This window comes from Pleurodeles waltl, chromosome 1_2 (assembly GCF_031143425.1).
Source record: "Pleurodeles waltl isolate 20211129_DDA chromosome 1_2, aPleWal1.hap1.20221129, whole genome shotgun sequence".
NCBI classification, from domain to species: Eukaryota; Metazoa; Chordata; class Amphibia; order Caudata; family Salamandridae; genus Pleurodeles; species Pleurodeles waltl.
The window spans coordinates 1,016,740,258-1,016,767,570 of NC_090437.1; the positions used below are offsets into that span (position 1 = coordinate 1,016,740,258).

General features: G+C 45.6%; 1 protein-coding gene across 8 annotated transcripts in view; it reads left to right on the forward strand.

Annotated features, from left to right (window-relative positions):
• APBB2 (amyloid beta precursor protein binding family B member 2) overlaps positions 1–27,313 on the forward strand; it is a 940,970-nt gene that overhangs the window by 670,802 nt on the left and 242,855 nt on the right. For all 8 annotated transcript variants that reach the window (XM_069201881.1, XM_069201876.1, XM_069201871.1 and 5 more), the window contains one exon: positions 3,190–3,336. In XM_069201881.1, the coding sequence (XP_069057982.1) occupies positions 3,190–3,336 (147 nt within the window). The remainder of the gene's footprint in view (positions 1–3,189; positions 3,337–27,313) is intronic.

Consider the following 27,313-nt stretch of genomic DNA (forward strand, 5'->3'; position numbering starts at 1 on the left):
AATATTTTCCTCACATTTCGGTGACAGAAAGTTCTGGAATCTGAGAGGAGCCACAAATGTCCTTTCACCCAGCGTTCCCCCAAGTCTCTTGATAAAAATGGCACCTCACTTCTGTGGGTAGGCCTAGTGCCTGCGACAGGAAATGCCACAAAACACAATGTGGACACATCACATTTTCCTAAAGAAAATACAGCTGTTTTTTGCAAAGTGCCTAGCTGTGGATTGTGGCTTCTAGCTCAGCCAGCACCTAGGGAAACCTACCAAACCTGTGCATTTTTGAAAACTAGACACCTAGGGGAATCCAGGATGGGGTGACTTGTAGGGCTCTCACCAGGTTCTGTTACCCAGAATCCTTTGCAAACCTCAAAATGTGGCCAAAAAACACTTTTCCCTCACATTTCGGTGATAGAAAGTTCTGGAATCTGAGAGGAGCCACAAATTTCCTTCCACCCAGCATCCCCCCAAGTCTCCAGATAAAAATGGTACCTCACTTGTGTGGGTAGGCCTAGTGCCTGCGACAGGAATAGATAACACAACGGTCAATGTTGTTCCTTACATGAGGCAACTTTTGACCCTGGGGGGATCCATTCCTGACGCAGGCACTAGGTATATGCACCCAAGTGGGGTAGTGTTTTTATCAGGACAGGTGAGGAATCACTGGGTGGTAGAAATTTTGTGGATCCCAGCATATTCCTGTAGTTTGTGTGACAGAAATGCAAGAAAAATAGAGTTTGTATTCAACATTTCAGCTTTGCAGGGTATTCTGTTAAATAAAACTTTGGGGAATCCTAAAAGGTCACACCTCTGTGGACTCCCCCGGATGTCTAGTTTCCAGAAATGTTTGGGTTTAGTATGTTTCCCTATATGGCCACCAAACCCAGGACCAAAAACACAGGTGCCTGCCTTACAAAACCAGTTTGTTTGTGATAGATAATTTTGATGTCTCCACAATACGTTTGGGCGGTGGAATTTGGGGCTGAACTAAATTGGGGAGCTCCCAAGAGAGCACGCTCTCTCTGTGCTTGCCGCCACATTCACCTGCTCTCTGGTTTGGGCTAACCCACTATTGCCCTTTTGCACAGACTGTGCTTGCGAAGGGACAGCGCGACTGTCCTTATCACCTCCCTCATAATTTACTGGAAGAGGAGTTATCCAACGGGACTCCTCTGACTGAAAAATCACTCCCAGAGTCTGTGCCATTGTCCTATCCTTCAGATGCTGCCTCAGTATCTGCTGTCTCAGTCTCTGATCCTATGTCAGAGCTGTCCATCTCTGATATTGGCTAAACTGTTGCTCTAAAACACTAGCCTACGTAGACAGTCACAAAATTGCTGGTGTGTGTGTGATACGTGCAACAGTAGACGCCACCTTACCTGCGCTTCTTCCCTCAATCAGCACGTTCTTTCAAGACACTCAAAAAACACCTTGTCACATACCATTTGTCACAGTCTTTAGCACTCCTGCGCCCAGTTCAACAATAATTATTGGTGCTCCCACTCCCATGTTCTCCTCCTCAGATTCCCTCATTACCACCCAGCAAAAGTGCCCTCATCTCTCCATAGCCACCCCCCACCCCGCAAATACATTTCATTTGTATTATAGCACAGGTAATGGCTGACTTTACTAATGGTCTCAGCTATTTACATAAAATACAGATTTGTTCTTTGCAGTAGGCATATAAACCTTCTGCGCTTCTTTATTGCACTAAAACTGCCACTAGACAAAAGTCTGATCCTTTTGTAGCAGAAACATAATCACAAGACTTCCTTGACTTTTTTATTACTGTCTAAAAGCTACAGTTGAAATGCGTCAGTTGAAGTATGTGCATTGCTTTGAAGACACAAGCTGCAACTGCAAGACAACTGGTGGTATATATATTTATATTATATATATATATATATATATAGAGAGAGAGAGAGAGAGAGAGAGAGATCTCTTTTATATGTGGGTCTGGTTTTCCTGGAGTGGGTGGGGGGCAGGAGGAGACACGGAAGATCTTCCGTGTCTCCCTGGGGTTAAAAAAAAAAAAAACCCTCCCTTGTGTCGCCTACTGGTCGTGACCCCCACCAGGGAGGTAGAGTGGGCGTCTACCCACGCCTGCACCTAACAGGTTAATATTAATATTAATATTACATGCAGCAGAGTACTGTAATGCAGACGCAACATTTTTCTGCCAATCAGTTTGTTTGGTCCCGCAGCATCAATCCATCAGAATGCGTTTTTTTACAATTTTTCTTGCAGGTGTCCTTTGGCAACGGGTATCTATAAAGTATAACTTCTTTAAAACGGCTTGACAGACTTTACTCCAAAGCACGGTTTCTGAGTGAAGAGCTAGTTTTTTTACTTATTTGGTGTAATTTTGTTCATCCATGTTTCCTAAATGGTTTTCTCCCAAGCATTTTCAATAGGAAATATGGAAAAAGTAGACAGTGTTTTGCGAGCCCCACCCCACACCTTTTTCTCAGCCCCGCTTTATAGATAAACGCAAAACTTTCCAGGAAGGAGCTGATATGGATGAACTTTTTGTGAAGATTCGTCAAACAGTGCCAAAAGTGTTGGTAAAAATAAATATAAAATACAGTCTTCCTATGGAAACTCTGACTTACGTATAATGTGTGTGTGTGTATATATAGCTATATATATGTATATAAAATCAAAGGTTGCAGGGACATTATTTTACATACACAAAACCATAGAAATTCAGCAGTTATAGTTATCTCAAGTAAATATGACTCAAGCCTTAAGGTAACTATAACTTGCGTCACCACCTGGCACAGTTTTCTTGTCAATAATTTTAGAGCAAATATTGCAGTGTTGTTATCAATGATGTTATAGAAGATGTCATTAGTGATGTTATATGTGGGGTAATTAGCAGTGCATGGCTAGGACGCGAGTTATAGTTACCATAGGGAACAAGAGATATAAGCAAAAAATTTGCAAAAGGTGCACTATTGTTATGCTTTGCACAGGGACCCGAGAGTTTCTATAGTGGCTGCTCACAGATTGGTAAGGAATTATTTGGTCTCTGAACTATAAGACGCATATAAATACAGCATGATACCCTCTCAAAGAGGAAAATAAATGTTACACTCCATCTTTGTGCAGGTCACTGCTTGCTCAAATCCCGATTATGTTTTCCCATTTTTTATATAAGCTCTTTTCACATTATTTTCTTTTTTTGTGTTTCAGTGTTTTGCTGTGCGCTCTTTGGGCTGGGTGGAGATGGCTGAAGAAGACCTGGCTCCTGGGAAAAGCAGTGTTGCAGTAAACAACTGCATCAGGCAGCTATCCTACTGCAAGAATGACATCCGGGACACCGTCGGCATTTGGGGAGAGGTCAGTATTGGCACCCCTTGCATGTGACGTTATGCTTTTGTATTCTATGTAGGGTGTTCGCAGTGTAAGTTGTCATCCGATTGCACACTTCCAGAGGTGAATAATAATTTATCCTAAAGATGAGTTTTTATTCCGGTCTAGGAGTTGTGCTGCATGGGAACTTGGGCCAAGATACTGGAACTGACACACTAGTCACATGAGTGTTTTTGAAAGAGAAATATACACAGTTCTACTATTATGACATGCATACATACATGTTGATGTATTGACTGTAAATGGGAAAAGATGAGTCTCTCCTCACAGCATTGTTCTCAGCTTAAATCCTCTGTTGATTGATTAAGGAGGTGGTGTGTGCCTGGAATGTGAATCTCTCGTGTGGCTCTTGAACGAGAATACGTTTGAGAATATTCAGAGTCAGACATATGGGGCACACGTCTCCGTTGCAGACTTTGTAGCTAATAAGGAGAAATGTTTAATGGAGATTGCAGTCTGGCCCTAGTTGAAGAGCAAAACCTTGATTCAGTCGAACCCGCTGGCAAAGGTTTATTATTTCTTGATGTAGACAGTGGCCTTTCCACTGTGTTGGGTGTTGAATGTCTTTCTGTTGATGCTGACGAAGGGTTATATACTTATGTGACGTCGAATGGTTTTTCTGTCACCGTCATCTTCTCCACTGGCCTCAACATCGATTTCTGTGTGTTCAACATCAATGGATGATGTACTTTAGCTGTCAGAAGTGATCTAGATGGTGATGTAAGTCTCAATGGCGAACGGCGAGTGCACTTCAGCGATGAACAGTAGTTCAATCCCACATTCGACAGTGTCTTCGACGTTGTCATACCTTTCGATGTCTAATGGAAACGTCTTGCTTTTTGATGGTGATGTCTTTCACAAGTTCTTTCTCTGCAGGAGCCCTTGGAACGGGACAAGGGCTCTTTGGAAGAAGCATGACCTTCCACAAGAGTTATTTCTCTGTCTTTGAGACCATGAAGTCTGATCTTGTATCTGTCCTTGAAAGTGCACCTGGATAACTTCTGGAAGTGACAGCAGGTCTCAGGATGATTGCACTCCGGCAGGCAGACTTTATAGACTGAATAAGGGTCGGTCTGGGCCTTTTTCTTCCCATAGAAAGGGCACTTCACAATAAGAGAAGGCATTCTTGACAGAAAATAAAAATCTTTTTTGTCAGACAAAAAGGTTCTCTGCACAGAAGAATGTCATAAGATGTTAAATTTGAAAGATTTGTAAAAGATTTTTCTGACTAAATTGCCAGAAAGGCAGAGCTTAGTGCTCCAGGCTCCTAACAGTAGGAGGCGTAAAAATGAACTGATCTATCTGTCACCTGAGAAACATGATGGGATAACAAGGGGTGTTGTGAAGTTCTTAAAGGCACCGTGGGAGTTTTCTTAAATGTTCCTTGAATGGCAGCCTATTGACTAACATAGTCTCATATTACCTTTTCTTTTAATAAAGGTTTGTGAATCTTTAGTCATTTTTTATTAATGACATTTTTTTTCTGTGATCGGATGGCTATTTAAAACGTAAACTCAGTATAATCTGACCATTTTTGCCCTTGGGTATGTGCTGTGTATGTGTGTGAGTGTGTGTATATATATATATATATATATGTAAAGAACAAATCGTCACATCACTTCTCATGGTGAAAATTGCGATGTCGCAATAAATATGAATATGAATTTCCACAGTGTGTGGAGTGGTGTGTCGATTTGTTCTTTCAGCCTATGGATTCTTTACTGCCGCCGCAGCACATCCTTCAGGTACCAGCACGATTTTAAATGCGACTGGCATTTGTGGATTCAGTTGCATTGCATATGTGTGTATATACTATATATATATATATATATACAGGGAGTGCAGAATTATTAGGCAAGTTGTATATTTGAGGATTAATTTTATTATTGAACAACAACCATGTTCTCAATGAACCCAAAAAACTCATTAATATCAAAGCTGAATATTTTTGGAAGTAGTTTTTAGTTTGTTTTTAGTTTTAGCTATGTTAGGGGGATATCTGTGTGTGCAGGTGACTATTACTGTGCATAATTATTAGGCAACTCAACAAAAAAAAATATATACCCATTTCAATTATTTATTATTACCAGTGAAACCAATATAACATCTCAACATTCACAAATATACATTTCTGACATTCAGAAACAAAACCAAAAAAAATCAGTGACCAATATAGCCACCTTTCTTTGCAAGGACACTCAAAAGCCTGCCATCCATGGATTCTGTCAGTGTTTTGATCTGTTCACCATCAACATTGCGTGCAGCAGCAACCACAGCCTCCCAGACACTGTTCAGAGAGGTGTACTGTTTTCCCTCCTTGTAAATCTCACATTTGATGATGGACCACAGGTTCTCAATGGGGTTCAGATCAGGTGAACAAGGAGGCCATGTCATTAGATTTCCTTCTTTTATACCCTTTCTTGCCAGCCACGCTGTGGAGTACTTGGACGCGTGTGATGGAGCATTGTCCTGCATGAAAATCATGTTTTTCTTGAAGGATGCAGACTTCTTCCTGTACCACTGCTTGAAGAAGGTGTCTTCCAGGAACTGGCAGTAGGACTGGGAGTTGAGCTTGACTCCATCCTCAACCCGAAAAGGCCCCATAAGCTCATCTTTGATGATACCAGCCCAAACCAGTACTCCACCTCCACCTTGCTGGCGTCTGAGTCGGACTGGAGCTCTCTGCCCTTTACCAATCCAGCCACGGGCCCATCCATCTGGCCCATCAAGACTCACTCTCATTTCATCAGTCCATAAAACCTTAGAAAAATCAGTCTTTAGATATTTCTTGGCCCAGTCTTGACGTTTCAGCTTGTGTGTCTTGTTCAGTGGTGGTCGTCTTTCAGCCTTTCTTACCTTGGCCATGTCTCTGAGTATTGCACACCTTGTGCTTTTGGGCACTCCAGTGATGTTGCAGCTCTGAAATATGGCCAAACTGGTGGCAAGTGGCATCGTGGCAGCTGCACGCTTGACTTTTCTCAGTTCATGGGCAGTTATTTTGCGCCTTGGTTTTTCCACACGCTTCTTGCGACCCTGTTGACTATTTTGAATGAAACGCTTGATTGTTCGATGATCACGCTTCAGAAGCTTTGCAATTTTAAGAGTGCTGCATCCCTCTGCAAGATATCTCACTATTTTTGACTTTTCTGAGCCTGTCAAGTCCTTCTTTTGACCTATTTTGCCAAAGGAAAGGAAGTTGCCTAATAATTATGCACACCTGATATAGGGTGTTGATGTCATTAGACCACACCCCTTCTCATTACAGAGATGCACATCACCTAATATGCTTAATTGGTAGTAGGCTTTCGAGCCTATACAGCTTGGAGTAAGACAACATGCATAAAGAGGATGATGTGGTCAAAATACTCATTTGCCTAATAATTCTGCACTCCCTGTATATATATATATATATATATATATATATATATATATATATATATAATAATGTTTTGAGAAGTGCTTCGAGGTCTCTGCGCGTATTGAGTGCTTGTGACTGATGAGGATTCCCCTGGAAGAGAATTAAATTACAGGTAAGCAACTTTTTCTTTTGTGTAAATATGATTAAAAAAGAAATCTGTCTCGTATGTTAGTGGTCAACGGGAGCTAAGGGCTGATAGTTTGTAGGTTTCTTTGAAACCACAGCAGTTATTTGAAAAGAGGTCAGGCAGGGAGGAGCACTAGATGTGGTTTCAAGAAGGTTATGGGTATGGTATGTTATATTATAGAGATTTATACTGCACATGGCTGCCCTACAGCACTCCTCAGCGTGTAACAGAGATTGCAGAATATAACATTGTTTACATTTGGAACAACCAGATCTTGGGCTGCTTCTTAAAACTGCAGTGTTTAAACACTGTTCTTAAGTGACTAGGGAGTTTGTTCCACAGGGTATATGTCACTATGCGGAAAGACATTCCTTCCTGGCTTGCCCTCTTAAAGCATGAGATCGCTGCTAGATTAAGGTACACAGATCTTAACTGCCTGGATGGGCAGGATGATTGAGATAAAGATTGCAGGCCCTGCATACTTGTTCCAAACAAAATACGATGCACCACACATAATGCCCCAAAATGCAACTCCTCCTCAATAGGGAGCCGATGTAAAGTTCGAATCTGCTGAGTTACAAATTGAGGACGTGGCCCAGGACAGAGAATCCTTGCTGCTGCATTTTTAATGAATTGTTGTCTTTTTTTTGCCTATCTGGATGACTTCAGATTTAAACCATTGCAGTCATCTAATTGAGAAATAATCGTGACCTGAAAAATCATCTTTTAAAATGATGGGGAGAAAAAATCCAAAACTTTTTTCACACTCTTTAGCAGGCCGAAACAACAGCATGTAACTGCTTTGATTGTGGCTCAAGCATACATGCCAACCCTCCCAATTCAGGCGGGAGGCCGTTTTCAAGGATAGTCTCCCGCCTCCCAATTCCTGATTGTAAAAACCTGATCCTCTAACCAGATTCAGGCTCAAATCGAAGTCAGTAGGTGAAATACATTATCCCGATTTTTTTTTTCTAGCAATCTCCCACTTTTCTCTTCTATAATGTTGAGATGTATGCTCAAGGGAAAGTTTATCATCCATGGACACTCCCACATTTTTTTACTTCAGATTTGGGTACCGAGGGTTTGCCTAACATTTCAGCCCACCTATGGGGACCCCAGACTGTTTGCCCAACAGGAACGTTTCTATCTCCTGTTGACTAAATGGTTTGATGGGTGTTGGAGGAGGGTGGTGGGGCAATCAATGCTGTAGTCAGAGTGTTTTTAGTGGTGGTGTTTTTTGGTGGGAAATATGTGAGATGAGGTGGGAAATATATAGTAAGGATAAGATGTTGATGAAAATGTGTGGAAAAAAGAAATAGGTTGTTGATCGTGTGCAAGACCTTGCAAGTGAGGTTGAAGCGAGGTGATAACGTTTTGAAAGTAAACCGACTTAGCAATGTCTATGATGTTACATCACGTACTTGTATTATTTGAGGTTTGTGGTACCATTTGCATAAAGTGCTCTAATTTATATACATGTGCTCTCATTTCAGTTTTGAGGTTGCATGTTTTATGTCTACTTCGGTTGTGAGTGCGAGGTGCTAGGGGAGAATGTGCATAGTGGATAACGTCACTACATTATTGACGCGATTGTATGATGTACTTTGTTGAAGTGGTTGTTTAAAAACAATAAATGCAAAAATAAACTTCTGACTTTTAAAAACAGCGTGTTCCCTCAATTGTGAGGAGCCATAGACACGGAACCACCTTTTAGAGCAATAATTTCACAGCCATTAAGAATCGTAACAGGTTTCCATTCCTTCTATGGCTCTGCCTCGGTTTCATCAGCTGGCCTCCTGCTAGACATGTCTTATTTTATGTATTCTGCTATTTGGCAGTCACACGCCCAAGAATGAAATAGCATGGATTAGTCCTTCTGCATAATTGATTTTTTCTACCACTGACACATTTAAGGCTTAGCTTGTTGGTCTCGCATCTGATTTGTGACATTACCTTTACAGCATATTCATTTCCCTCCCTTTCCGTTCCTTCAACCCCACACTCAGCACTTTTTTAGTGGTTTGCATGCGTTACAAAATATATAAATAAATAAGCATCTTGGCTTTAGATTTCTGAAAAAGCAGCACGCTTTGCAGTGATCCTGCCAAATATTTGGATGTTTTAATTATTCAGTGAAGGAACTTTAGAGTAAATTCACTCCATAAAGCCGGTTTTATTATTCCGTTAATTGTCCGACTATGTTAAAGAGAGGCAGTGATTAAATCCATGTATTACAGTGAAGGTACTGCTAGCAAAAGAACAATTTCCAGCTGCTAGATGCGTTTGTGCAGCTTCTCATGCTTGTAAAAATGTTGCTGAATAATACATATACAGGTAATGTAGGCTTGGCGTTCAACGCTCGTTGGACCTGTTTGATTACGGAGACAGGGTCTTGTGTTAAGAGGATCATTTCCATAGGACTGTGTGGTTAGGTGACAGTAAACGTGTGTACGTGTGTCTGTGTGATGGTTTCAAAATATGTTATGACAATAACCATCTGTTTTTGCCAGTGGCCTAACGAAACTGAAAGGGGCCTCCCTGCACAGAACACGGAGGGGAACCACCCCTCCGGACTCACGTAGGCCAGGTGCTGTGCTGAAGGGACCCCTTGAGCTCGGACCACCCCGCACCGCGGGAGCTGCGGGGGACTGTTAGGCCCCTAGTTTTTACCTTCTCCAAGTAAATTAACATTTTACAGATTATGTAGAAAATAAAGTACTGGTGGAGAAGGTTCGGTGCCCCAGAACAACGTCCTTCTAGTCCAAAGATTTTTTTTAAGTTACATTAGTCATCTTGTTCCACTTTATGATAACTGTGCACCATGAACTGATGAATATTAATATCCTCTTTATACGTTTTATGCAGATTTTAAAATGTTTATGGTGTGTACTCAGGCCTGTTTTCCATGTGTTGAAAAGGTTATTTTATAAATCATATAGCGGTAACAATATGGAGTACCTGTACATGAAAGGAGTGAGCTGCCGTAATCAATCTGTATAATAAATGGGCTTAAAATCCCAACACCAGTTTTATATTTACATATGTGGTAATCAATCATATTTGAAAAGATATAGGCCCTCATTACAACCCTGGTGGACGGCGGTATTTTAGAGAAAGGTACTGCCAATAGGCTGGCGGTACCTCTCCCCAAAATATGACATTGGCGATTTGGCTCAAGCCAAACCGCCAATGTACCACTCCGTCTGCTTGAGCAGTAACAGCCTCCGGGCTGGAGACTTCAGTCTCCTGCCAGGCGGCCGTCACTGTCCCACCCGCGGGATTATGAGCCCACCTAACGGCATGGTTTTCGTGGCTTTCTTACTGCCACGAAAACCATGGCGGTAGGCACTATGAGTGCCAGGGAATTCTTTCCCTGACACTGATACTGATAAGGGTCTCCCCTCCCCAGAGTCCTCCCCAACCCTCCCCCTCCTGACCTCCCCACGACATACACGTACATTCACGCACCAACATACACACGCGTACACGTACTCATACCCACATTCACCCACGCATGCATACATACATTCACACACACTGACATACATACAAGCACACACGCATTCATACAACACAACATACAGGCACACTCACACCCATTCGTGCACACACACATTCCACACGCCACATACACACCCACATGCACACACATACACCCACCCACACACACAGCACCCCCAACCCCCTCTCCTGTCGTAAGTCGGGTGCTCCCTGCTTGCGGGGGGTCCTCCAGCAGGAGATGGGACGTGACACTGCTGCCAGCTGCAGCATCCGCCAGCAAAACACCACCAGGCCATATCATGGATCATGATACGGTCTGCAGCGGTCTACTGGCGTGGCGCTGCTGCTGGCAGCGGGGCCAGCTTACTGCCGTCCGCCGCCATGACCGTAGCCGGAAAATAGGTAGCCGTGGCAACAGTGTTTTGGCAGTAGGCGGTCATTACCGCCATTGACATAATGAGGGTCTTAGTGCCTCTAGGCGATTTCTCTCTAACTCCATCTAGGAAATGACAGGCATGGGTCAGTGTTGAAATAGCCCCTGTCAAGTGTACTTTGGGCAGTGGGCAAAGCCGCACAGCAGTGGCTGAAGTAGCAAGCTGCCGGCTCTGCCACGTCCTGATGAGGGAACAGCATAGCTAGTGTCAAACGGGCCAGCAGAGCTGATGGTCTTAAACTGTTTGACCAATAGTGATGCCTGAGAAGAAGACAGCGTTGTCAGATTGCATCAGTTATACGTCCAAAGACTGCTGCATGATGTTGGGAATAAAGTAGGTAAACTACTAGTCAGGATTAGTAGAACTGAGGAGGGCATCTGATGGATTCAGATTGTCTGGGATGAACAGGGGGCTGTGGTATCCGTGGGGTTGGAGATCGCTGAAGTATTTGCAGATTATTATTGTTAATTGTACCAATTTCACCTGCAAGCGCAACAAGATAACATAGAAGGGTTTATGAAGGATTTACCAGTACAGACCTTGAGCCCAGTAGGTAGTTGTGCCAGCAGTGATCTCCCAACAACAAAATGGGAAGGCCCTCTGGGCTACTGGCAGAACTCTAAGAAAATGTCAAGCAACACCTTCAACAGTGTGCTCAATTTATTTGCTGAAGGCAAACCAGAAGGAACGTTGCTGCTTGATTTGGGGAGTACAGCAATTGCACTGATGCACTAACCAGGGAGCCCAATAGAGGACTGAGACTCTTACAGCCTGGTATATTTACTTACTACAGAAGCAAAAATACTTAAAGATTTGGGCAAACAGCCTATGTAGGGTAACAACTGGTACACAGTGATAAAGATTGAATCACCATGGCATAGTGATTTGTGACTAACACAATTTTTCTGTACTCCTCTTGCTGGCTTTATCAACAGCCTTTTATATGGTTGACTACTCCATTCTTTTAGATCAACTTGGTCTGATCAATAGAAAGGGTTCAGTGGCACATTAGTTCTCTTCTTTCCTCTTGAAATGGACCAGTTGGTTCCCTTTTTCTTTTTGGTCCCCACCTTATGCCATCTCGTGTAATTCCCAAGGAATCTTTATCTCTAATGCTTTTCAATGTTTATATCTCTCCTTGGATCTCATATTCCTTGCCTATCCTACTTAACATCATGTAGGAGTTTAGGGAGCTCTCGGGACTTCAAGTTAGCCCAAACAAATCTAAATGGTTTCTGCTAGGTAGACTGGCAGGAATTCCTACTGATGATCTCCCCGGAGCTGGATTTCACAGGGAGGAACAAGAGAGTTGGATCATGGAGCCCAACCTACCTTGAGCAAAAACATTGGCCGAGTGGTAGAGGGGGTACGCACCTCGATTCTGGAGGGAGTTTCCATTACCCCAATGGGTAACATTGCTTTAACTAAAATAATACTTCCTTGCTGTTTTTATGGCCTATAGAGTCTGCTGTATGCAAACCCACTGCACTAGTTTCAAACTCTAGAAAGTCTGATAAGGGACCTGTGCTGAGGGCATTGGGGCAAATGTGTTGGGCTGACCACCTTAAAAAGAACATGGGAGGAGAGCAAGGGGGCTTGAGGTTCCCCACTTGGAACTTTATTATTTGGCAGCCCAGCTTTATTATATGGCAGCCCACTGCATTGGCCAGATTTGGACAACAATTTGGAGAACAGTCTCCTTCAGGGCACGCATGAGGGAAGACCCCTGCAGTAGCTGCTGATGGTAGGACTAAGGATTCTCACTACCTTCCCCTACATCATTCGAATGGTGGAGGGGGTATGGAAAAAGATGGTTTGTCATGCTCCATATGCCCCTGAAATGTTCTTATGGGCGGTACAACCTTTCCTGAAAATCGCAGACCCCATGTCTGTGCAGAGATGGAAGAACGGTGGGTACAAAACTATGGAGGACCTGTACCCCAGGCAGTGCTTTATTACCAGGGTGGAGGCTAGGGCCTCATTCTCCTTGGGGGGAGGACAGTACTTCCAGTACATGAATTTCTGATGGATACACCTACCTGTGGATTCCTTACCTAAAGAATTCTCCCCTCGCGCCAGCCTCGACGGAAATTTCTTCTAGCTCTGCACGTCGAGGATGACGTCACAATCGCCCGACTCCACGCGACGCCGTATGACGTCATCCAGGCAATAAGAAGCCCTCGTCGACGTGCAGACGTCAGTTCCCTTTTTTCCGTGCCCGAGTAACGGTTAATTCTTCGAGGCTCACAGGGAGCTACTGTTTCCAAACGACGGTTACGATGTCGCAGCCAAGAAAATCCAGCTTTAAACCATGTAACCAGTGCGGGGGTCGGATGTCGGTTACCGACCCCCATGAGAATTGCCTCTGGTGCCTTAGTTCCGACCATGAGGTCGAGTCATGCGGCTCTTGTCAGCGCATGAACCCTAAGGCACTTAAAGAGAGGGAGGCGAAATTGTTCTTGGCTCGATCCAAGAAAAAGAAGGAGAGGCGTCATTGGAGGGAGTCTTCTTCGAGATCCTCGAGGTCTCATCACCATCATAGTGGCTCTCGGCGCCGTCATGGATCGTGGGAGATTAGCCCGACCGTCACCCCTCCGCCTCCTACGACCCCAACGTCGCCCGGGTCGGTTTTTGAGGTCGAGCCTCCCAGAGGCCAGAAGGTTCTCCTGGCCAGGAGTTACCTGGACCTTCCTCAGCATCTATGCCGGCGCAGGTGCAGCAGCAGCAATACCCGGCTTTCCCGACTCCGGGAACGGATCCTGCAGCGTTCTTAAACGCAATGTTTAACATCTTTACTTCCATGACGCCGGGTGGAAGTCAAGCAGGTCCGTCTGGCCCTCTGGCCTACGATTTGGGCATACCGGCGTCTTATAAATCGACGCCTTTCACCCCATTTTTATCTGCTGCACCTGAAGCGGTGCCGATGCCCATGACGTCGCCCAGGCCGACTACACCTGCTACGGCGCCGTTGGATTCGTCTCTGATTCGATCAACGGTTAAGAATCCTGTGGAGCCAGAGCTTCCGGCTTCGGACGGATCCGAGGTTCGGCACCAACGAAGATCTTAGGCGTCAGCCGACGCCGTATCGACGCCAGGTCTGGAGTCAAGGCTTAGATCAAGACGTCTGGCTCTACGACTTTTGGAGGAGGAAGAGTATGCAAGACAACACCTGGAGGAAGGTGAAGTTTTGGAGCCCTCTGGTGACTTCCAGGGACTGGATACAGCCAGTGGCTTGGACACTACCCCGGAATGGGATCTAGCTTCCCCTGGAGAGATCACTGAAGAAGCTGCTTCATTCCACGCAGTCATTCGGAAGGCTGCAGACTTTTTAGACCTTCCCCTTCCTACTGCGGAAGTCAAAAGAAATTTATTAACAGAGGTTTTGCACCCGGCTTCTGCTTCTGCTGAGCCTCTTTTGCCCTTCAATGAGGCACTGCTGGACCCCATTAAGGATATCTGGATGAAACCTGTGTCCACCGCTGCGGTCAACAGAGCGGTGGCTCGTCGCTATAGGGCGGCGCCTGGTGATCCGGTGTTTCTCTCCAGACAGCCAACTCCGGAAAATGTAGTGGTGCAAGCCTCATGTTCGTCCAGATCCTCTCCTGGCTCGTTTCCAGGGAGTCAAAAAAGATGGACCATACTGCAAAAAATACCTTTTCATCTTGCAGTATGGCCTTAAAATCATCCAATGCGACTTGCATACTGGGGCGTTACATCCATGCCCTTATGGGAGAGGCGAAGGGCCACCCTAATTTGAGCCAGGAGATGTTGCAGCTGTTAGCGGATGCTCAGGCGGCAGCGACTCTATGATCCAGTCGGGATTGGACACTTCAGACTCTGTGGCTAGGGCTATGGCCACGACCATAGTTTCTAGACGGCAGTCTTGGCTACGGTCATCTGGCTTCTCGTCGAACGTGCAGGCAACACTTCTTGATCTTCCCTTTGATGGAGAGAGACTCTTCGGCACAAAGGCTGACTCTGCCCTGGAGCGTTTTAAGGAGAGCAGAGCTACTGCAAGATCTTTAGGACTCCAGTCTTCTGCCTCATCATCCTTTAGAGGTTTTCGGAGATTTAAAGGATTTGGACGTGGTTCTTCCTTTTGTGGAAGATTGCAAGGACCACAACAATTTGCTTCTACCCTGCCAAACAGATCCTTCAGGGGAAGGGGCAGAGTCCGTACGAGAGGAGCCACCTTGCAGCACTCCGCCTCTTCCTCTTCCTCGGGAGGGGTGCAGCAAGGAAAGCAGCCGTAGTCTCCTCCACTCCCTGTCCACTTGTTTCAGGTAGGGGGGAGACTTGCCCATTTTCTTCCGATGTGGGAGGTTATAACATCGGACTCCTGGGTCATCGACATTGTGAAGAAGGGGTACGCTCTTCCCTTTCGGGAATTCCCTCCTACCTTCCCTCCCCGCCCATCCTTCTGTTCGGAAGACCATCTTCTCCTATTACAGCAGGAAGTATTGTCCCTATTGGCAAAAGGTGCGATAGAGTTGGTTCCGGAGCAAGAGAGGGGTCAGGTTTTGGACTTGAGGATTTTGAATTGGTTTCTCAAGCAGGAAAAATTCAAAATGCTGACCCTCTCACAGGTTCTTTTGGCGTTGAACGAAGGAGACTGGATGGTGTCGGTTGATTTGCAGGACGCGTATTTTCATATTCCGATCTTCAAATCGCACAGGAAGTATCTCCGGTTTGTGGTGGGATCGCAGCATTATCAGTTTGCAGTCCTTCCGTTTGGTCTTACTTCAGCACCTCGAGTCTTCACAAAGGTGATGGCGGTGGTAGCGGCAGAGCTCGGAAGAAGGGGGATAGCTGTTTTTTCCCTATCTGTACGATTGGTTGATCAAAGCCAAAACTCCAGAGCTCGTGCGGTGCCATCTCCAGTCGACGACTCAATTGTTGTACGACCTGGGTTTTTCAGTCAATGTACCCAAATCTCACCTGGAGCCCTCTCAACGCCTCCTGTTCATAGGGGCAGTATTGGACACGACATTGAATCGGGCCTTTCCTCCTTCCCAGCGGGTCCAGGACATTCAGGCGTTCATTCCAATGTTTCAAAATGGAGCGGTAGTTCCAGTCCTCAAGGTCCTTTGTCTGCTCGGTCTGTTCGCTTCTTGCATACTGTTGGTCACTAATGCACGCTGGCACATGAGGGCTCTTCAGTGGTGCGTCCGCAGGCAGTGGTGTCAGCACAAAGGGGATCTCGAGGACTCGATAAAGATCTCCAGAGACACTGCAGTGGATCTTCAATGGTGGGCAGCGGTCGACAACCTGTCTCAAGGAAGGCCGTTCTCGCTACCACCACCAGTGGCCACAGTGGTAACGGATGCTTCCACTCTAGGGTGGGGAGCTCATCTGGGGGACCTGGAGATCAAAGGCCTTTGGTCTCCAGGGGAACAGAGGTTACACATCAATCTGTTAGAGTTGTGGGCAGTACATCTGGCTCTCAAGGCCCTCCTCCCTTCCATTCGCGGTCAGTCAATCCAAGTTCTAACGGACAACACGACCGCGATGTGGTATATAAACAAACAGGGAAGAGTGGGGTCGTATCTTCTCTGCAGAGAAGCTCTTCGTCTCTGGTCCTGGCTTCAGGAGCACAAGGTCTGCTTGGTTGCACATCATTTGGCCGGAGTCCTGAACGTGCATGCAGACATTCTCAGTCGACGCAGCTCGGTCGACCACGAGTGGCGTCTTCATCCAGATCTAGTTCTGTATATCTTCTGGATGTGGGGATATCCACAAATAGATCTGTTTGCGACTCAAGAGAATGCGCAGTGCCCGCTGTTTTGCAGCCTCCAGTATCCGGTGCAAGGAGCTTTGGGGGACGCGTTTCAGATGTCCTGGAAGGGTCAGTTGCTTTACGCGTTTCCCCCCATACCCTTGATTCCTCGAGTTCTCAGGAAGATCTGCCAAGACCGAGCTCAAATCATCCTAATAGCTCCGGATTGGCCGAGAAGGGTGTGGTATTCGGACCTACTCCAACTCTCTGTGCCCTCCGCTCCGTCTCCCTTGCAGGGTGGTCCTCCTCTCGCAGTCACAGGGGCAGATTCTACACCCCCACAGCCTGCATCTTCATGCCTGGAGATTGAACGGGGCAATCTGAGTTCCTTTTCTCTCCCTCCAGAGGTGGTGGAAGTTATTTTATCGGCCAGACGACACTCCACCAAGTCAATCTATGCTAATCGTTGGGCTAAATTTGCATGCTGGTGTGGAGAGAACAGTTTAGATCCTTTAAAAGCTGGTTTATCTGACATTTTGTCAATTGCACTCCATCTGGCACAGAAAGGTTGTGCGATTGCCACTGTCAAAGGTTATTTGTCTGCTCTATCTGCTTTTCTGTGCCTTCCTGATCAACCATCCTTCTTTAAATCACCAATTGTTTTAAAGTTCCTAAAGGGGCTCACTAATAAGTTTCCACCTACACCATTCGTTGTGCCTCAGTGGGACCTTAACTTAGTCTTAACGTTTCTTATGGGGACTCCATTTGAACCAATGCACTCTTGTTCTTTACGGTTCCTAGTATTCAAAACTGTTTTCCTGGTGGCCATAACATCTGCCAGAAGGGTGAGCGAGCTTCAGGCTCTCACTGTAGAATCCCCATACCTTTTTTTCTTTAAGGACAAAGTGGTGTTGAGGACCAAGGCGGCTTTCCTACCGAAGGTTGTTACACCCTTTCACCTGGGGCAGTCAATTACTCTCTCTTCCTTTTACCCTCCACCTCACCCATCCAAGGAGGAAGAGAGGCTCCACCGGCTGGATCCACGAAGAGCACTGAGCTGCTCCGTCGCCAGGACGAGAGAGTTCAGACAGGATGAACAGCTCTTCGTTGGATACGTGGGGAAGAGGAAAGGTAGAGCGGTCCACAAGAGAACGCTATCCAGGTGGGTCATTCTATGTATTAAGATCTGCTATTCTTTGGCGAAGAGAGATCCACCTGTGGGGCTTCGTGCCCATTCCACCAGGGCCAAAGCAGCTTCATCGGCTTTGGCTAGAGGTGTTCCTGTGGCTGACATCTGCAGGGCAGCGACCTGGGCATCCCTCCATACTTTTGCCAAGCATTACTGTTTGGATTCTGAGGTTAGGGGGGATGGCCATTTTGCTCGCTCGGTGCTGCAAGATTTCTTAATTTGACCATTCGGGCACCCACCGCCGGAGGTTATACTGCTTGGGGACTCTATTCTTTAGGTGAGGAATCCACAGGTAGGTGTATCCATCAGAAGAATAAGTTACTTACCTTCGGTAACGCTTTTCCTGGTGGATACAGTAACTACCTGTGGATTCCTCACGGTCCCACCTGCCTCCCGTTGCCTGACTGGTCAAACCGAGAACTCTTTGGGTGCACATCCTTGGTCTTGTATATATGTATATAGCTGATTCATGTATATAGTTGTGATAACTGTATATACATTTCCTTTGCAAATTAAGATAGTTCAAGAGGACATTTTGGACTTGGTTTATATATACAAATATATATTTCTCTCTTGTATTGAGCATTCATTACTATTATTTATAATAATGTGTTTTATAATAAACTTTCTATTTTCATTCATTCTGGGTGAATATGTACTCTTTAGGTTTAACCTGTTTGCCTCTATGGCACGTAAAAAATGGTGATAACTGACGTCTGCACGTCGACGAGGGCTTCATATTGCCTGGATGACGTCATATGGCATCACGTGGAGTCGGGCGATTGTGACGTCATCGTCGACGTGCAGAGCTAGAAGAAATTTCCATCGAGGCTGGTGCGAGGGGAGAATTCTTTAGGTGAGGAATCCACAGGTAGTTACTGTATCCACCAGAAAAAGCGTTACCGAAGGTAAGTAACTTATTCATCTCGAGCACAGCACACAAGGTGTGTGTGGCCTTACTTCCCTGATGAGCCAGTTCGAGTCAACGTTTTATCATTCATGTTAAGCATGGCAGGGGGACACAGGTTGGTGCATTACACTCTGACCTGCCACAGGCAGTGCTCCCTTTACAGACTATAAATGGGAGCCCGTCATTGGGGAACCATTATCGGACAGAGATTGGGTGAAGATCCACAAGGGGATGCGGAGGGTCAGGTCCAATGCCTGCTTCAAACTCCTACAATATAACTTTGTACACAAGACATATCTTACCCCGCAAACACTGCATGCAGTCTGTGACCATCGGTCAGATACTTGTCCCCGGTGTGGAGTGGTACATATGGTATGGCCCTGCTCATCCTCTTATTGGAGGGCTGTGTTGCATCGTAATAATAGGGCCTCAGGGTGGGAGGTAGAGCTAGAAATTCAGCTTGTGCTGTTGGGTCGTCTAACATCGCCTGCTAAGAAACATCTGAGCAGGAGATTTGTCCACCTTGGGCTTGTCCGAGCAAAGAGACGTATAGCCAATGCGTGGCTGTGGCGGACACCCCCTTCCCACGCCGCATGGATGAAAGATCGAATTGAATGGGAGAGTATAGGCGAAGAGCGAATGTGCCATGTTCGTAGAGGATGAGAGCGCTTAGAAGACAGCTTGCGCACTTGGTCAGCTATGTTATCTGACCTGCTGAAGACACAAGATCCTCCTTCTTCTGAGAAGTTGGATTCCTGACTGATTTGGAGCTCTGATGGGAGACTGAAATAGGGAACACTTCAACTAGCAAGGTAGGGAGATACACACACTGTTCACCGGACTTCCTAAACAGTCTCCAGGTGAGGATCAACATGCAAGCAGACCAAAGAGGGGTTGGAGGGAGGGGAGTTTATGTTATATTATGATTTTCTTTTTAGACGTAAATGTGGCTTTAGACTGTTTCAGGTTACTATCTCTGCACTATAGGATCCGGGAGCAAGCATACAAGATGCTCCACAACGCTGTAATTCCGCTGTGTACCCTTTAGGGTGAAATTGGAAGTCATCCTAGGCCATCCTGTGTGGCTGAACTATTATTATTGCTTTGATGATTTTTTTCCAATCGCCGATACAAAGTATAATAGAAGATGAATCTTGCGGGATGCAGTACTGCTTGTATCCTGAGTCTTGTGCTATAACGGCTTTGTGATATTATGAAAATCAATCAAGTTCTTTAAAAAAAAAATAAGTAGCATTAGACTGGACTTTTCTGCTCCTTCCGATGCAGCCTCAGACTTGAAGCATATCAGAGCTGGATTTCGTAATAACTATCTTAATCCCAATGCAAAAATAACAAAGTTGCTCCCGTGTGAGAATCATTTAGATCTTTGGTCTCTATCCCTTTGGCCTCAGTCCTTAGGCAGTCGTCCTTCCATTGCAGCCAGATTTAAAACCTTTTGTAGCAGTGCTTAATTTGTCCTTGTTGTTTCCGGTGCTGAGCACCGGCACTTATTTTTTAGGGCCGGGACTTATTCTTCTGCCTCAAGCATTTGCTGAGAGCAAAAGACACATTTGGGAAAGACGGGGGAAGAGAAAAACGGAAAAGCGTCACAAAGGAAGAAAGCTGCTAGAGTGCGCTGAAGGGGCAGGGATTGGCTTTAAATATATTGAAGAGGCCAGAGACTGCTTCAGAGTTGCGCGGCCTCAGTACTCCCTGCTCGCACATTAAAATGCAGCAGCTGCGTGTTTCAGAGGAGGGCTTTGAGCACTGGCACGTTTTAATTTACAAAATTAAGCACTGCTTTGTAGTCTTAGTTTCAGTCCAAGTTAATTTGTTTGACTCTTCTTGCTTCTATATTTTGAAGTTTCTGAAAAAGATCCTCCCATTCATACTAATACAGCTGCATACACAAGTTGTGTCTGCAAGTGTCCTATCTAGACCGGATTATTGTAGCATTTTATATGTAGACCTGTCAGATTCCTCTTCAATGAAACGTTAAAGTATTTAGTATCTGGCTGAAAGGGTAATCGGGACTCAATTTGATCCACGTCACTTATTCTAGGATTAGGCTGCCCTGGTTTCCAATTAAATAGTGCATGGTGTGTCATGCATAGTATTTTCTGTGGACAGGTAAAATCGCCTTTTACTTGCTGCTTCGTATACCATCTTACTACTAGGTCATTGCGCGTTCGTTCACAACTTCATCTACTTCCATGGATAAAATTCTTTCATGTGGGTGGCCTTTCCCTTTGCTTTCTTACCTCTGAACGTGGAAAACCTTATCTGCTTGCCTTAAAAGTATGTATACTCGTCTTGCCTTTAGGAAACGTCTCCAAAATGTAGTTTTTTGTTACATGTTTACTCCTTTAGCAATAACATGCCTAATCTGGTGAACAAGTGCTTAGGAAATCTCACAGTCAATCAGCATTCATGACAAGTAGTTAGAGCATAGTCTCAGATGGCTATGACATTGTTTAGAATATTCCCACTAAATCTCTAAACCTGCAGCCATGTTGTTAGATGCCGAAAAGGTGTTTAATCCAGTAGAATGAATAATTCATAATAGCAAACAGGAGTTGCTGCCTATTTTCTGTCATGGGTGATATTGTTACACAGGGACACTCTGTAGCTAGGATTGGGGCAAATGGAGTGCCATCTTGACCAATCCCATTATAGAACGGGCGAAGATAGGAATGTCAATTGTTTCCCCTGCTCTTGCCGTGGCTGTGGAACCACTAATGTTCTGAATTCGAAAACTATTTTATTGGGATTCTTAGATGGGCAGACACTTGTATCTCTCTGTTTGCTGATGCCATTCTCCTTTGGTTTTTAGAGCCAGAATATATTATGACTAGAATATTACATATTTACAGGATTTCAGTGTATACTCGGGTATTGCTATCTATTGGATTAAATATGTACTATTTTGACTAAATGCCTGGACTCCCGCACCTCCTAGATCCTGTCCTTTTCAAGTTGAAGGCCTAGGGTTCAAACTCTGAAGCACTTTTATTACCACGACCAAAGGTCACTTAAAGTTTAAAACAGAACACTCACAGTGGCATAATGTAGGAAGTATATACTATCTCAAAGTGAGAGATAGTGTGCACAGACACAAAGGGTTCCCCTTAGAGGTTGATAGTGGTAAAATTAGATAATTCTAATGCTCTATTTTGTGGTAGCATGGTCGAGCAGTAGGCTTATCAGAGGGTAGTGTCAAGCATTTGTTGTACACACACAGGCAATACATGAGGAACACACACTCAAAGACTTAACTCCAGGCCATAGGTTTTATATAGAAAAATATATTTTCTTAATTTATTTTAGAACCACAAGATTCAAGATTTGAGGGAAGTGCATAAAATGCAAGGTATTTCACACAGGTAAGTCGAGAACTTTCATTTAAAACAGTAGTACACACAGTTTAGATTAAAATGGCAATAGGCTATTTTAAAAGTGGACACAATGCAAAAATCAACAGTTCCTGGGGGAGGTAAGTTTTGTTAAGTTTGTCAGGTAAGTAAAGCACTTACACAGTCAGTGTCCTGGGCATAGGCAGCCCACCGTTGGTGTTTCAAGGCAACCCCAAAGTCACTGCACCAGCAACACAGGGCCGGTCAGGTGCAGAGGTCAAAGGAGGGCCCAAAACACATAGGCGCCTATGGAGAACAGGGGTGCTCCATTTCCGGTCTGCTGGCAGGTAAGTACCTGCGTCCTCAGGGAGCAGGCCAGGTTTTTTTTGTAGAGCACTGGGGGGGAGGTGGGGGAGCGGGGGGTACAAACAGGCACACAAAACACACCCTCAGCATCACAGGGGCGGCCGGGTGCAGTGTGCAAAGTAGACGTCAGGTTTGCTATAGGAAGCAATGTAGGGACCCGGGGGTCACTTAGGTGATGCAGGCAGGGCACAGGGGGGCTTCTCGGGCCAGCCACTGACTGGACTAGGAAGAGGGCCGCCTGCTGGTCACTCCTGCACTGGAGGTTGGTTCCTCTCGGTCCTGGGGGCTGCGGGTGCAGTGCTTGGTCCAGGCGTTGGGTTCCTTGTTACCAGGAAGTTGCGTCAGGGGGAGCCTCTAGATCCTCTCTGCAGGTGTCACTGTGTGGGTACAGGGAGGTCGACTCAGGTTACTCACGTCATCGCAGTCGCCTGGGAGTCCTCTCTGCGGTGTTTGTTCTCTGGAGCTCGAGCCGGGGGCGTCGGGTGCAGAGTGATAAGTCTCACACTTCCGGAAGGAAGGGAGAGTTCTTTCAAAGTTGCTTTAAAGTTGCAAAAATTTTGCAGGTTGTGAACAGTGCCACTGTTCTCGGTAGTTTTTTTGTCCTTCAAGTTAAGGGCAGTCTTCTGAGTCCTCAGAGGTCGCTGGTCCCAGTCGGATGCGTCGCTGTGCAGGTTCTTTGAGTCTGGAGACAAGCCGGTAGGGCTGGGTCCAAGTCAGTTGTCTCCATCGTCTCTGCAGGGCTTCCAGGTCATCAGTCCTTCTTCTTTCTTCAGGTTGCAGGAATCTGATTTCCAGAGTTCAGGGTCGCCCCTAAATACTAAATTTAGGGGTGTGTTTAGGTCTGGGGGGGCAATGGCTACTGTCCTCGAGGGTGGCTACTCCCTCTTGGTGCCTCCTCCCTGAGGAGAGGGGGTACATCCCTAATCCTATTGGGGGAATCCTCCTATCTCAGGATAGAGGATTTCTAAAGGCAGGCGTCACCTCAGCTCAGGACACCTTAGAGGCTGTCCTTACCGGTGGGTGACTCCTCCTTGTTTTTCTCATTATCCTCTACTGCCTTGCAGCCAAAAGTGGCAGCAGTGGCCGGAGGGGCGGGCATCTCCACTAGCTGGGATGCCCTGGGGTGCTGTAACAAAAGGCATGAGCCTTTGAGGTTCACTGCCAGGTGTTACAGTCCCTTCAGGGGGAGGTGAGAAGCACCTCCACCCAGTACAGGCTTTGTTCCTGGCCACAGAGTGAAAAAAGGCACTCTCCCCATGTGGCCAGAAACTCGTCTGGTTGTGGCAGGCTGGCAGAAACTAGTCAGCCTAGCACTAGGAGTTGGACTGGTATTCAGGGGGCATCTCTAAGATGCCCTCTGGGTGTATTTAACAGTAAATCCCACACTGGCATCAGTGTGCATTTATTGTGCTGAGAAGTTTGATACCAAACTTCCCAGATTTCAGTGTAGCCATTATGGAACTGTGGAGTTCATGTTTGACAAACTCCCAGACCATATACTCTTTATGGCTACCCTTTTTGCTTAGACACTATAGGGGCATAGTGCTCATGCACATATGCCCTCATCTGTGGTATAGTGCACCCTGCCTTAGGGCTGTAAGGCCTGCTAGAGGGGTGACTTGCCTATGCCACAGGCCATGTAAGGTGGGCATGGCACTCTGAGGGGAGTGCCATGTCGACTTAGTCATTTTCTCCCCACCAGCACACACAAGCTGTGAGGCAGTGTGCATGTGCTGAGTGAGGGATCCCCAGGGTGACATAAGACATGCTGCAGCCCTTAGAGTTCTTCCCTGGCATCAGGGCTCTTGGTACCAGGGGTACCATTTACAAGGGACTTATCTGTGTACCAGGGCTGTGCCACTTGTGGGAACAAAGGTACAGTTTAGGGAAAGAGCACTGGTGCTGTGGCCTGGTTAGCAGGGTCCCAGCACACTTTCAGTCATAACTGGCATCCACAAAAGGCAAAAAGTCAGGGGGTAACCATGCCAAGGAAGGCATTTCCTTACACATAAGCTTCCTCTTTCATATTTAGATTGAGCTGCAGTTTCTAAGATGATCATATTGCCTAAATTGTTACATGGTTTTTAAAACATGCCATTTTGTGTACTAGGGAAGTTTTTCACTAAACGATAAACTTGACCTAGAACTTAACCACTAATTGCGGTATAGGAGCACCCTTCGTATCTCCCTGGGGAAGTTGATAACAGGAACATTTGACGGGTATAGCCTTAGTAGATATGGTGCAATACTAGGCCTTGCTTTTTCCTGCAGCAGGAACTTTGACTGTCGGTAAATGGGTATGCACTGGGCCCTAAAGTGTACCCGGAGGCCTTATATAGTGCAATAGTACATACTAAAGTTTACTGACCCTATAAAGGCATTAGTGAAGGTGGCCACAAAATATTTAATATGGTCGAAGGAGTAACTTAAGAACGCCCCTATGGGTCAGTAAGCTATCAGACCAGAGAAGCATAAGAGGTTTCAGGGCTTATGATCTATTAGATATATGAGCATTGGGAGATGTGTTGCATACAAGGGGTCTAGTCAGCTGTTTCTGATTGATTTGGGCTTTTCCCCCACAGAAATATTTTGATTTGCCCCCCTAAGAAATATTCCATTCATGCAGTTAGGCATGCTCTTAGATGGTGTGTTGATTTGAAACAAGTCATACAAGAGAGCTCACCCATTAATTATAGGGTATTAGTTCAACAATTACAACAAAAATATATAAGACACTAATAAATAATCTACCACATTCACTGACTCACTTAAGGTCCGGTTGGTTTGCAGATAAAGGTTTCATCAATGACAAGAATTGGGATGAAGCACTACAATAACTGACGAATTAAACTACACCAGTATCAGAATTTTCATACAGCGTTCCGTAACCCTTTACAGCTCCTGATGTTTAGAAATGAGCTATGTATGAGAGAATGTGGTCCTATAGGAACATTTATAAACATTATATAGGATGTCCAAAAATCTAGGATTTCTGTAGTACGTAAGTGAAGGAGTTTTGACTAAGGTTGCTGCTGTGCCCATGCCTGTGAGCCCATGGTGGCACTGCTGGAGATATGGGGAGATAAAGCTCTAATGTAATATGCAAAGCTCCTGTTGAATAAAGGATTGGCTGTTGCCAGGCAGTACATAACAAGACAGCGCAGAAGCAAAACTGTGTCCAGATTTAGTGAGTGTTGCACTAATGTGACTGTTGTATGGAAGCCGATTGAATAATATGCAGGAGTAGAGGATGTCCAACGAAAATCTGAAAATATGGGACCCATGGAACTGTTTGTAAATGGAGTAGTCGCTATATTGAACACCCTTAAGCTAACCTTGCTTTTAAATATATGTTCAAGTGTGCTAAGAATGTTGCTAATGTATATGGATTGGATCAGGATCTGGGGCGGAATTTTATTCTACCCCATAATAGCACAGTGACAAAATGTTAGGTTTTCAATTAAAATATAATAAAAAATTGTTTTTAAACAAATGGTTTAATGTTTAATGCATCAACCAGTATGATCTGTATATTCACTCTGCCTGTTAAAATGTGTGTTATCTTCAGTCATGATTTGTTTTGAGAAGTAGAATTGGAGCACTGGAATTTAGAGGGCTCTATTGAAGACAATATGGAATGACAATAAGCCCAGGATTGCTGGCACAGACCTTCTGTTCCAACATTCCAATGTTTTTCTTGCTGTTTCTGCCTTTTTACCTAAGAACATTCTGTCCTCTCTGTATGAAATTTCCTAGTAACATTAAATGTACTTTGCCTTGAGTTATACAATCTATCTGATAGAGACTTCTAGTTGCAGATTCCTTACCTTTGAATTCCCCAGGCGTCAGTCTGGATCCGGAGATTTTTCTTTGAGCAGTACCTCTGCGTGCCGTCAGGTGGTGTCGGTCAACTCAGCGGGAGTCGTTGGTGTTGTGGTCGCCGTGATGACGTTGCAGTCGTATAGAGGCGCCACTCCGGCACGCTGCCGTCAGTTCTTTTCTTTCCACGCCAGCCTATGCGCAGATCCGGTGAGGAGCTCAGTCACTTTTTGACTACGACGACATTTTTGTTGACCTATTACTGACGAGGTAGTGGATGCGTCGAGGGATGTCCCGCAAGACCAGTTTTAAGCCCTGCGACTCCTGTCACAGAATGATGTGGATGTTGGATCTGCACCTCGTGTATTTGGTACCTGGAGCGCGATTATGACCCAAAGTTGTGCTCCAAATGTTGGCTCATGAACCCGAAAGCTTTGAGGGAGCGGTATCTAAAGCTAATGGTGGCCCGACACTCGACTCCACGCTCTTACGGTCTCGTTCGAGGGGAAGGTCTCGAGATCGGCCTGGGAGTCTCCACCACTATTCATCCTCGAAGTCATTGGGACATTCGGGTCATAAAAAAAAAGTCGAAGAAGAATAAGCGTACTTCGACTTCACCCCATCACTCGAATAATGGGGCGGGGGAAGAGCGTTGATGCTCTAAGCCTATGTCCTCAGAGCCTTCATCTGGGTCTGCTCCGCGCTTCCCTGACTTCCCGGGAGCCGGAGCCACCCATGCCCAGCTCAAAGAGTTTTATAAGGCAATGCTCCTCATTTTTTGGCAGACCGACCCACCTTTGGTGCCTTCGGACACAGGTGAGTTGGTGGGGTCCCCTTCGGGTTTGAAGTCGTAGGTTTCGGCCACGGCTCTGAAGAGCTCCTCCCAGGATCCAATCTCAGATCCGTCCAGACACTGGTCGTGCCACAGCGACCTTCCCCGGCGTCGGGTCAGACGTCAACGCTCCCGACGTCAGTTGGGCCCACAATTGAAGTCGATCCTATTCTCATACCTGACGACTTGGATCCAGAACAACATTGCTCAATGCCGATTCTGTTCTCTATGGGCTCTCCTGAGCCCAGAATTGATCCAGACCCTTATGCTTATGGGTAT